The sequence below is a fragment of the Nerophis lumbriciformis genome, linkage group LG33, assembly GCF_033978685.3.
Source record: "Nerophis lumbriciformis linkage group LG33, RoL_Nlum_v2.1, whole genome shotgun sequence".
Lineage (NCBI taxonomy): Eukaryota > Metazoa > Chordata > Actinopteri > Syngnathiformes > Syngnathidae > Nerophis > Nerophis lumbriciformis.
This window is the reverse complement of record NC_084580.2, coordinates 2,573,985-2,586,512: the sequence shown is the minus strand read 5'-3', so window position 1 is coordinate 2,586,512 and position 12,528 is coordinate 2,573,985. Positions and strand designations below refer to the sequence as shown.

Below are 12,528 nucleotides of genomic sequence, written 5' to 3'. Positions count from 1 at the left end.
CGATTTCGGGAGGTGGGGCGGGGGGCGTGGTTAAGAGGGGAGGAGTATATTTACAGCTAGAATTCACCAAGTCAAGTATTTCATATATATATATATATATATATATATATATATAAAATAAATACTTGAATTTCAGTGTTCATTTATTTACACATATACACACACATAACACTCATCTACTCATTGTTGAGTTCAGGGTTGAATTGAATTGTCTTGTTCTATTCTCTGTCACTATTTTTCTAACCATGCTGAACACCCTCTCTGATGATGCATTGCTGTGTGGCACGCACAAAAGTGCTTTCATCAAATGCACTAGATGGCAGTATTGTCCTGTTTAAGAGTGTCACAACATTGCTGTTTACAGCAGACGAACGGCTTTACGGTAGACGAAAACGTGACTGCTGTTGTTGTGTGTTGTTACCGCGCTGGGAGGACGTTAATGAAACTGCCTAACAATAAACCCACATAAGAAACCAAGAACTCGCCCTCCATCATTCTACAGTTATAACGTGATTGGGCAGGTACGCTGTTTATATTGTGGGCCCTGAGTCCGCCTGAATTTTGGGAGATTTTCGGGAGAAAATTTGTCTTGGGAGGTTTTCGGGAGAGGCACTGAATTTCGGGAGTCTCCCGGAAAATCCGGGAGGGTTGGCAAGTATGCAGCAGATTTGATGGATACATGACAATTTCAGAACAAGTATAACATATGATAATGGATGATAATGACAAGTCAGTATACATACACCAATATGGATATAATAGCATTGAGTGACCTTGAGATTAGCTCCATCTTGCCTGGGTATCTTTCGTCTTCTGAGGCCTTGTTTGGTGTGCTATGTCCCTTATTCCACAGTGAGTTATTTTGCAACTGTGTCCCACAGTTGAGATAGTCCAAACAACTAGTCATGTTTCTGATAGTTTCCCAACAACGCATTTTTTACCGCAAGGTTGAACACTCTTAGGCTAGAAGACAGTTTAATTTCTCCGCTCACATTGTCCCACAGTTTCACCCTCGCTATAGATAACGTTTGAGCCTTGAATGTTGAATTTACTGTTATGTTTGAATTTCAGGACACCCCTGAGTTCATGTGTTCATGTTAAAAACCTTCTTTCTAGGCAACAGTTTTAGACAGTAATCCATGCCGTTATCACATCTCGGCTGGATTACTGTAACTCTTTGTATTTTGGAATTAGTCAGTCCTCCCTCTCACGTCTGCAGCTGGTCCAAAATGCAGCTGCCCGACTTTTAACTAACACAAGGAAAAGAGAGCACATTACTCCTGTTTTAGCCTCCCTCCACTGGCTGCCTGTGTCTTTTAGATCCATCCATCCATCCATTTTCTACCGCTTATTCCCTTCGGGGTCGCGGGGGGCGCTGGAGCCTATCTCAGCTACAATCGGGCGGAAGGTGGGGTACACCCTGGACAAGTCGCCACCTCATCGCAGGGCGTGTCTTTTAGAGTCCATTTTAAAATGATCTTACTCGTTTTTAAATCCTTAAGTGGTCTTGCCCCACCTTACCTCTCTGAGCTGCTCCACCTCTATGCCCCCACCCGGTCCCTCAGGTCAACTGATCAGCTGCTCCTGGAGGTACCCAAATCAAAGCGCAAGCTCAGAGGGGACAGAGCCTTCTCTGTTGCGGGTCCCAAACTCTGGAACGAGCTCCCTCTCCATGTGAGACAGGCCCCTTCTTTGGCTATTTTTAAGACCCTTCTTAAAACCCATTTTTATTCACTGGCTTTTAACCCAGCATGAGACCTTAAACTGTTTTTAACTTTTTTAACTGTTTTTAACTTTTTAACTGCTTTTTATCCAACAATTTGATTTTAGGGTAATTTGTATTTGCTTTTTCAATGTGTATTTTACTTATGTTTTAAATGTTTTTTTTTTTAGTCTGTCCTTTGCCTCTATTTCTTTGTGGTGTACAGCCCTTTGTTCTTCAACTGTGGTTGTTTTTAAAGGGCTTTATTAGGGATGTCCGATAATGGCTTTTTGCCGATATCCGATATTCTGATATTGTCCAACTCATTAATTACCGATACCGATATCAACAGATATATGCAGTCGTAGAATTAACACATTATTATGCCTAATTTGGACAACCAGGTATGGTGAAGATAAGGTACTTTAAAAAAAAAATTAATAAAATAAAATAAGATAAATAAATTAAAAACATTTTCTTGAATAAAAAAGAAAGTAAAACAATATAAAAACAGTTACATAGAAACTAGTAATGAATGAAAATTAGTAAAATTAACTGTTAAAGGTTAGTACTATTAGTGGACCAGCAGCACGCACAATCATGTGTGCTTGCGGACTGTATCCCTTGCAGACTGTATTGATATATATTGATATATAATGTAGGAACCACAATATTAATAACAGAAAGAAACAACCCTTTTGTGTGAATGAGTGTAAATGGGGGAGGGAAGTTTTTTGGGTTGGTGCACTAATTGTAAGTGTATCTTGTGTTTTTTATAAAATAAAATAAAATTTAAAAAAACATACCGATAATAAAAAAAATGATACCGATAATTTCCGATATTACATTTTAACGCCGATATTATCGGACATCCCTAGGCTTTATAAATAAAGTTGGTATGGTATGGTATGGTATGTGGGCCACCTCTGAGTGAAAACAGACTCTGTATATTTGCAGGTAGAGCCCTTTGTGAGGCCATAAACATAGTACAGTATCTTTATTATTGTATTTGTACGGTTGAATAGCCCTCTTTGGGGTAATGCCATTGCCTTATCACATTTGTTTAGTTTTTTTTAAGGAGAGAATATATTTTGTCAGGATTTAGAATCTTATAAATAAATGTTGAGCAATATGAACCCCTACTTCCTGCTTGTGCACTACTTTGCCATCTAATTGGCTGAGTGGCGTCCAGGAGGCGTGGCTTACATCCGTCAGCTCGGCCCTCTCCCATCCTGCTGCGGGCTCGCGAGGCGAGCGTGGATCATCTTGTGGCGGCGAGTCGCGGGCTGGACGGCGGTCGACATGACGGCCAGCATCAGATACAAGAGTCGTATTCCAGTCAAAACGGGTGAGTCTCCTTCCCAGTTGCGTTCAAATACCACTCAATGGTGCGTTTGATGACCGCTCCTTGTCTTTACTGGGCGTCGCTGGGCATCCTGGCACCTGCTCCTCTCCTCTCCTCTCGTCTCGTCCATCATGGCTCACAGAGGACAGCGCCGAGGTAAGATATCTGATTTATTGTCTTGGTTTGACTGTCTTTATTGAATTGAGGCTGTTTTTGTCGATGAATTGTTTAAATAGAGCAACGTGGAGCCCCGATCGTGAAGCATTCTGGATGATGATGCTGTTTGGAGGAGGAGGAGGAGGAGGAGGGGCTGTGTGGGCTTCTTTCATTTTTAGATGCTTATGTGGAGCAGCATCAATCCTCTCCTCCTCCCTCTACATTATTAGCCATTTCCGCTATTTGCTTCTCTTATTTCCCTTTAGAATATAAACCCTCTGCTACATATTGACCTCCATGTTACCCCTCTTTCTTGGCCCCTGTTTGCAGGTGCTGGGTGCTTGTAATGGTTGACTATGCATGCATGTGAATTTGACAACACCCTGCCCCCACCACTTCATTGTTACAATTACAATCAGTGCATATCATCCAAGACTATGTCCTTTAATATGATAGCACAGTGTTTTTCAACCACTGTGCCGCGGCACAGTAGTGGGCCATGAGATACAGTTTGGTGTGCCGTGGGAGATTATCTAATTTCACCTATTTGGGTTAAAAAAATGTTTGCTAACCAGTAATTCCCATCCATTTTCTACCGCTTGACCCTTTTGGGGTCGCGGGGGGTGCTGTAGCCTATCTCAGCTGCATTCGGGCGGAAGGCGGAGTACACCCTGGACAAGTCGCCACCTCATGTCAGATAGACAGACAACATTCACACTCACATTCACACACTAGGGCCAATTTAGTGTTGCCAATCAACCTATCCCCAGGTGCATGTCTTTGGAGGTGGGAGGAAGCCAGAGTACCCGGAGAGAACCCACACAGTCACGGGGAAAACATGCAAACTCCACACAGAAAGATCCCGAGCCCGGGATTGAACTCAGGACTACTCAGGACCGTAGTAATTCCCATCCATCCATTTTATACCGCTTGTCAAACCAGTAATTATAGTCCTCAAATGATGTGTTGTTGTTGAGTGTCGGTGCTGTCTCGAGCTCGGCAGAGTAACCGTGTAATACTCTTCCATACCAGTAGGTGGCAGCCGGTAGCTAATTGCTTTGTAGATGTCGGAAACAGCGGGAGGCAGCGTGCAGGTAAAAAGCTGTCTAATGCTTAAACCAAAAATAAACAAAAGGTGAGTGCCCCTCAGAAAAGGCATTGAAGCTTATGGAAGGCTATCCAGAACGAAAGTAAAACTGAACTGGCTACAAAGTAAACAAAAACAGAACGCTGGACGACAGCAAAGACTTACTGTGGAGCAAAGACGGCGTCAGTAATGTACATCCGAACATGACATGGCAATCATAAATGTTCCCTCAAAGGATAAAAAGAACTGAAATATTCTTGATTGTTAAAACAAAACAGGTGCGGCGAATATAGCTCAAAGGAAGACATGAAACTGCAACAGGAAATTACCAAAAAAAGAGAAAAAGCCACCAAAATAGGAACGCAAGACAAGAACTAAAAGACTACACACAGGAAAACAGCAAAAAAAAACTCCAATTATGTCACGGCGTGATGGGACAGGTCGTGACAGTACACCTACTTTGAGACATGAGCTATAGTGATGCATGGTTGTTTATGGTTTAAAGTCATATCCAACAATTGCGACAACGACTTTTTAATGTCAACTGAGTTTAGTTTTTTAATGATTTCTGCTGGTGGTGTTCCTCTGGATTTTTTCAACACAAAAAATGTGCCTTGGCTCAAAAAAGGTTGAAAAACACTGAGATAGCACACATAACTACAAACCCCGTTTCCATATAAGTTGGAAAATTATGTTAGATGTAAATATAAACGGAATACAATGATTTGCAAATCCTTTTCAACCCATATTCAGTTGAATGCACTACAAAGACAAGATATTTGATGTTAAACTCATAAACTTGATTTTTTGTTGCAAATAATCATTAACTTTAGAATTTGATGCCAGCAACACGTGACAAAGAAGTTGGGAAAGGTGGCAATAAATACTGATAAAGTTGAGGAATGCTCATCAAACACTTATTTGGAACATCCCACAGGTGAACAGGCAAATTGGGAACAGGTGGGTGCCATGATTGGGTATAAAAGTAGATTCCATAAAATGCTCAGTCATTCACAAATAAGGATGGGGCGAGGGTCACCACTTTGTCAACAAATGCGTGAGCAAATTGTTGAACAGTTTAAGAACGACATTTCTCAACCAGCTATTGCAAGGAATTTAGGGATTTCACCATCTACGGTCCGTAATATCATCAAAGGGTTCAGAGAGTCTGGAGAAATCACTGCACGTAAGCAGCTAAGCCTGTGACCTTCGATCCCTCAGGCTGTACTGCATCAACAAGCGACACCAGTGTGTAAAGGATATCACCACATGGGCTCAGGAACACTTCAGAAACCCACTGTCAGTAACTACAGTTTGTCGCTACATCTGTAAGTGCAAGTTAAAACTCTCCTATGCAAGGCGAAAACCGTTTATTAACAACACCCAGAAACGCCGTCTGCTTCGCTGGGCCTGAGCTCATCTAAGATGGACTGATACAAAGTGGAAAAGTGTTCTGTGGTCTGACGAGTCAACATTTCAAATAGTTTTTGGAAACTGTGGACGTCGTGTCCTACGGACCAAAGAGGAAAAGAACCATCCGGATTGTTATAGGCGCAAAGCCAGCATCTGTGATGGTATGGGGGTGTATTAGTGCCCAAGACATGGGTAACTTACACATCTGTGAAGGCACAATTAATGCTGAAAGGTACATACAGGTTTTGGAGCAACATATGTTGCCATCCAAGCAACGTTACCATGGACGCCCCTGCTTATTTCAGCAAGACAATGCCAAGCCACGTGTTACATCAACGTGGCTTCATAGTAAAAGAGTGTGGGTACTAGACTGGCCTGCCTGTAGTCCAGACCTGTCTCCCATTGAAAATGTGTGGCGCATTATGAAGCCTAAAATACCACAACGGAGACCCCCGGACTGTTGAACAACTGAAGCTGTACATCAAGCAAGAATGGGAAAGAATTCCACCTGAGAAGCTTAAAAAATGTGTCTCCTCAGTTCCCAAACGTTTACTGAGTGTTGTTAAAAGGAAAGGCCATGTAACACAGTGGTGAACATGCTCTTTCCCAACTTCTTTGTCACGTGTTGCAGCCATGAAATTCTAAGTTAATTATTATTTGCAAAAAAAAATAAAGTTTATGAGTTTGAACATCAAATATCTTGTCTTTGTAGTGCATTCAATTGAATATGGGTTGAAAAGGATTTGCAAATCATTGTATTCCGTTTGTATTTACATCTAACACAATTTCCAGGAAAACCGGGATTTGGCTTGGAACTTGGGAAAGTGTTAGTTTGAATGTCCAGGATGAGTGGAATGTGTTGATGTTGGAATGGTTTGAATCGGTTCAGAAATGTGGGAATTGTGCAACTTGGAAAAAAAGTCCCATTCATTTCAATAGGAACTTCCTGGAAATTTGGGAATTTTGGGAAAAGCGGATTGTTGAAGTAGAGCACACAATTCCTGAACAGGCTGAATATTTTGAAGTTGGAACGGTTTGAATCAGATGAAAAATGTGGAAGTTGTGGAACTTTGAAGAATGCCCTATTGATTTCAATGGGAATATCAGAAAAAAATGGGAATTTTGGGAAAAGCAGGAATTTTTTTTTAAATGGCAAAAAACTTGAGTGGTCTGAATGAGTGAGTGGTTGGTGTTGGAATTTTTCAAATCGGTAGAGAAATGTTGAAGTAGTAACATGTTGAATTGAGAAGTGGTATTGCGGAATTTCAGGAAAACCGGGAATTTTTCCAGTTCAAAAAACAACTTTGTTTTATGTCCTAATTAAGAGTAACATTTTGACGGTGGAACGGTTGAAATGTGCTGAAAAATGTGGAAGGAGTAGTCGCCAGAAAAAAGGGTGGAAATAGAGCTTTGGAATACCAGGCATTCTGGAAAATCCTGCAATTTTTTTGAACTTGGAAAAAGGGTAGTTTGAATTTCCAGGATGGTGGAATGTGTTGAAGTTGGAATGGTTTGAATCTGTTGAAAAGTGTGGAAATGGTGGAAGTTTGTAAAATGGCCAATTCATTTTGAATGGGGAAAAACCTGGAAATTTGGGAATTTTTTTGAAAATGGTAAAAAAACTGGAGAGTTCTGAATGAGTTAGAATGGTTGGTGTTGGAATTTTTTTAATCAGTCGAGAAATGTTGAAGTAGTAACATGTTGAATTGAAAAATGGTATTACAAAATTTCGGGAAAACCGGGAATTTTTCCAGTTCAAAAAACAACTTTGTTATTTGTCCTGATTAAGAGGAATGTTTTGACGGTAGAACGGTTGAAATGCGTTGAAAAATGTGGAAAGAGTAGTCGCCAGAAAAAAGGGTGAAAATAGAGCTTTGTAAAACCAGGAATTCTGGAAAATGCTTTAATTTTTTTGAACTTCGAAAAAGGGCAGTTTGAATTTCCAGAATGGGGGAATGTGTTGAAAGTAGAATTGTTTGAATCGGTTGAAAAGTGTGGAAATGGTGGAAGTTTGAAAAATGGCCAATTCATTTTGAATGGGGAAAATGTCCCGGAAAACCTGGAATTCTGGGAAATCTGGGAATTTTTTTGAAAATGGTAAAAAACTAGAGAGTTCTGAATGAGTTGGAATGGTTGGTGTTGGAATTTTTTAAATCGGTCGAGAAATGTTGAAGTAGTAACATGTTGAATTGAGAAATGGTATTACAGAATTTCAGGAAAACCGGGAATTTTTCCAGTTCAAAAAACAACTTTGTTTTTTGTCCTGATTAAGAAAAATGTTTTGACGGTAGAACGGTTGAAATGCGTTGAAAAATGTGGAAAGAGTAGTCGCCAGAAAAAAGGGTGGAAATAGAGCTTTGGAAAACCAGCAATTCTAGAAAATGCTTTAATTTTTTTGAACTTCGAAAAAGGGCAGTTTGAATTTCCAGAATGGGGGAATGTGTTGAAAGTAGAATTGTTTGAATCGGTTGAAAAGTGTGGAAATGGTGGAAGTTTGAAAAATGGCCAATTCATTTTGAATGGGAAAAATGGCCCGGAAAACCTAGAATTCTGGGAAATCTGGGAATTTTTTGGAAAATTGTAAAAAACTACAAAGTTCTGAATGAGTTGGAATGGTTGGTGTTGGAATTTTTTTAATCAGTCGAGAAATGTTGAAGTAGTAACATGTTGAATTGAAAAAGGGTATTACGGAATTCCTGGAATTTCGGGAAAACCGGGAATTTTTCCAGTTCAAAAAACAACTTCGTTTTTGTCCTAATTAAGAGGAATGTTTTGACGGTGGAACGGTTGAAATGTGTTGAAAAATGTGGAAGGAGTAGTCGCCAGAAAAAAGGGTGGAAATAGAGCTTTGGAAAACCAGCAATTCTGGAAAATCCTGAAATTTTTTTGAACTTGAAAAAAGGGTAGTTTAAATTTCCAGGATGGTGGAATGTGTTGAAGTTGGAATGGTTTGAAGCGGTTGAAAAGTGTGGAAATGGTGGAAGTTTGAAAAATGGCCAATTCATTTTGAATGGGGAAAATGTCCCGGAAAACCTGGAAATCTGGGAAGTTTTGGAATTTTTCAAGGGAAAGGCTGCGATTCCCGAATAGGCTGAACAGTTTGAAGTTGGAACGGTTTGAATCGGGTGAAAAATGTGAAAGGTAGAGCGCGCCAAAATCTGGAGAAGAAGAAGAAGCAGAAGTTTAATAAGTTTAATAAGATAAGATTACTTATCTTATTAATAAGATCAGTAATAAGTATATTCTTTTGGTGTAGAAAACCATATGTGTGATATTCACACAATTAATCAAATGAGCTCCAATACCAATATTCTCCCCTTTCAAAGGTAATAATGCTTAATTTTCATTTACATGAATTTAGCAGTAAATGTGGTTTGCAATAGAGCTGCGCTTTATTTTCTATAAGGTAGAAAAACACAAATATTTGGAAAAGTTGGCTCAATTAAAAAAAAACATTTTAATTGTCAGTTTGAATTTTCAGTAATTTCTTGTGATTGCTATGATCACAGTATGTTATTGTGGAATACCATTTTATTGCTGTGAAATATACGGGCATTGTCATTTTTACAGTCATTTGTTGTAATGTTACAGTGTACATATTCATTACAGTATTTCACTGTGAAAAATGCTGTATAATCCTGGTACATTTGTATGGTGTAAAAATTAGTGCGGGATTAGTTGGTGGCTAATCCACAGTAGTGTTAACTTTTTAATGACAGTCTGATAGTGGCAGTTTACATTAACCATTTAATGGCCACACATAGCGAGTAATTGAAATATTTACATAAAAAAGTATTATATATAAGAAGCTTTGTACATGATATATTTAACCATTAAGAATTCATTTAAATTTCCTCTCTTTTGTCATTAACAACAACAAATGACAGTTTCCCCCAAATTACTCACTGTATATATATATATATTATTAATTATTTTTAAGTCAGTCTTTTAAAACTATACTTGAGCCTGAAAGTCATATTATATATTAATAATATTTTTGGAAGCATTTTAACCCTTTAAAAGTTATATGTTTCTCCAGTTTTTTTAATTAAAAAAATAAATACCGTAAATCATGGACTATAAGCCGCTTAGAATCCTGCAGCTTATAAAACGCTGCGCCTAATTTTTTTATTTTTCTTTCCGCTGAAAGCCTTAATGTAATTAGTTTAAAAAAAACAAAAAAACAAGCAAACACACAGAAAAGGTGTGTTAATGCTTGTGCTATGGCGCCGTCCAACAGACAAGTTTGTTTACTGCAGGTGCTGCAGTGCCCTTCTTCTTAGAGCATTTAACCGGAAGTAGAAGTGCCGTTCCGTCTTCGAGCCGTCCATAGCGGTACTACTGGTTTAGATTCTTCATTAATCACTCCAAGCAACGTTTTTAAGGTTTACTATACAAACTCCGTTTCCATATGAGTTGGGAAATTGTGTTAGATGTAAATATAAACGGATTGCAATGATTTGCAAATCCTTTTCAACCCATATTCAGTTGAATGCACTACAAAGACAAGATATTTGATGTTCAAACTCATAAACTTTATTTTTTTTTGCAAATAATAATTAACTTAGAATTTCATGGCTGCAACACGTGTCAAAGTAGTTGGGAAAGGGCATGTTCACCACTGTGTTACATGGCCTTTCCTTTTAACAACACTCAGTAAACGTTTGGGAACTGAGGAGACACATTTTTTAAGCTTCTCAGGTGGAATTCTTTCCCATTCTTGCTTGATGTACAGCTTAAGTTGTTCAACAGTCCGGGGTCTCCGTTGTGGTATTTTAGGCTTCATAATGCGCCACACATTTTCAATGGGAGACAGGTCCAGACTACAGGCAGGCCAGTCTAGTACCCGCACTCTTTTACTATGAAGCCACGTTGATGTAACACGTGGCTTGGCATTGTCCTGCTGAAATAAGCAGGGGCGTCCATGGTAACGTTGCTTGGATGGCAATATATGTTGCTCCAAAACCTGTATGTACCTTTCAGCATTAATGGTGCCTTCACAGATGTGTAAGTTACCCATGCCTTGGCCACTAATATACCCCCATACCATCACAGATGCTGGTTTTTCAACTTTGCGCCTACAACAATCCGGATGGTTCTTTTCCTCTTTGGTCCGGAGGACACGACGTCCACAGTTTCCAAAAACATTTTGAGATGTGGACTCGTCAGACCACAGAACACGTTTCCACTTTGTATCAGTCCATCTTAGATGAGCTCGGGCTCAGCGAAGCCAGCAGCGCTTCTGGGTGTTGTTGATAAATGGGTTTCGCTTTGTACAGTAGAGTTTTAACCTGCACTTACAAATGTAGTGGCAAACTGTAGTTACTGACAGTGTTTTTTTGAAGTGTTCCTGAGCCCAACGTGCCAACTTCACTGGATTTGGGTTTTGTATTATTAACTTACATTGGCATTCTTTTTGTATTGTTTTACATCACCGTGGAGTTATTGAGTCTATTTAGCTGATTGGAGAGCTAGCTTCCGCAGCTAGTGGGTCCATGACGATGATTTCTGATTTGTTTGATCAGCCGTTTCACTGCTGTGTCACAGGCACTGTTTGGAAACAATTAAGGAATGTAGATAAACATTTAAAAAATATTTATTTGTAAATAGCTAATTTCACAATGTATGTACTGTACTTGCGGCCTATAGTCCGATGCAGCTATTATATGTTAAAAAAGATTTTTTTCCAAAAATGTTTTGGGTGCGGCATATAATCTATAGTTCGAAAAATACGGTAAATAAAAACTACTATAGTAATTTATGTGAAATGCATTTAAATAATTATTTTCTTTCTCAAAGTGTTAACATGTGCTCAATGTTTCCTAGCCATTATTGCTATGTTGTCTATTACCGTTATTGCTATATTCATTATTCCTACATTGTTGATACAAATTATCGTTACAGTGTAATAATTATTATTATCTGTGGTAATGCCACTATGGTACAACATTTGTATTATAATCCTTGAACAAAGTAAGAGTGAAACTCATGTGAATAATCACTGAATGGAGAACTGGGGGTGGGATTAAATAAATTATCTTCTTCCCACTCCCTTTCAGGCAAAACTGGACAATCATGCATTATATACTATACATTACCTTTTGCACTATATTAATTTATATTATTATGTGTTGTCAACTTTGTACTTTTTTATGTCATTGCCTGAAATAAATAAATAAATGAAAAAAAAAAAAAAAAAAAGGAAAACATACTTATCATTTCAGTTCCTTGCAGAAAACGGTAGAAATAATTTTGCTTCATGCTTGGAATGGGGGTAAAGTATCTCCATCTAGTGGAAAAATACAACAATAAAAAATTGAGAGCCAGTGGTCCAAATGGAAATCTTATTATAAGGGATTGCATTAGTTTCCGTTAAGATTTCCAATAAACCATGGTCATTAAAAAACAATATATTGTTGTTGGTGTAGCTTTACCAATTATTCTATTCTAATGAACCGTTTTTTTTTTTAAACTGAATGGGACCATAGGATCTATCCATGGTTAATATATCGTGTTGGTCAGTTTGTGCTGCCTGACAGTGAGGCGTGCAGTTTCACTTAAATTACCGAACATTTACCCTGTAAAACTATCAAGTACAAAAATGTAGGTCATGTTCAGCATATTCTTGTGCAGTCTCATGTGTGAGTCACTCCACTGGAGGGACAGCACTTTTAACCAGAGAAGACCATTTCTGTAAAACGTGCATGTAAACGCAAAAGCTAAACTAATACGCTCTACGGAAAATGTGGAATTCTGGGAAATGAGGGATATTCTGGGAAATGAGGGATATTCTTTGTGTGTGTATAGCTCCACTAATGGACATTG

The 12,528-nt window shown here is 38.7% G+C and overlaps 1 protein-coding gene across 1 annotated transcript in view; it reads left to right on the top strand.

Moving 5' to 3' along the window:
- The first annotated feature begins 2,897 nt into the window (after nt 1-2,897).
- Nucleotides 2,898-12,528, top strand: part of septin5a (septin 5a) — a 67,860-nt gene continuing 58,229 nt past the window's right edge. The window contains exons 1-2 of the mRNA XM_061928907.2: nt 2,898-3,050; nt 3,190-3,203. Coding sequence (XP_061784891.1) covers nt 3,005-3,050; nt 3,190-3,203 — 60 coding nt within the window. The 5' untranslated portion in view covers nt 2,898-3,004. The remainder of the gene's footprint in view (nt 3,051-3,189; nt 3,204-12,528) is intronic.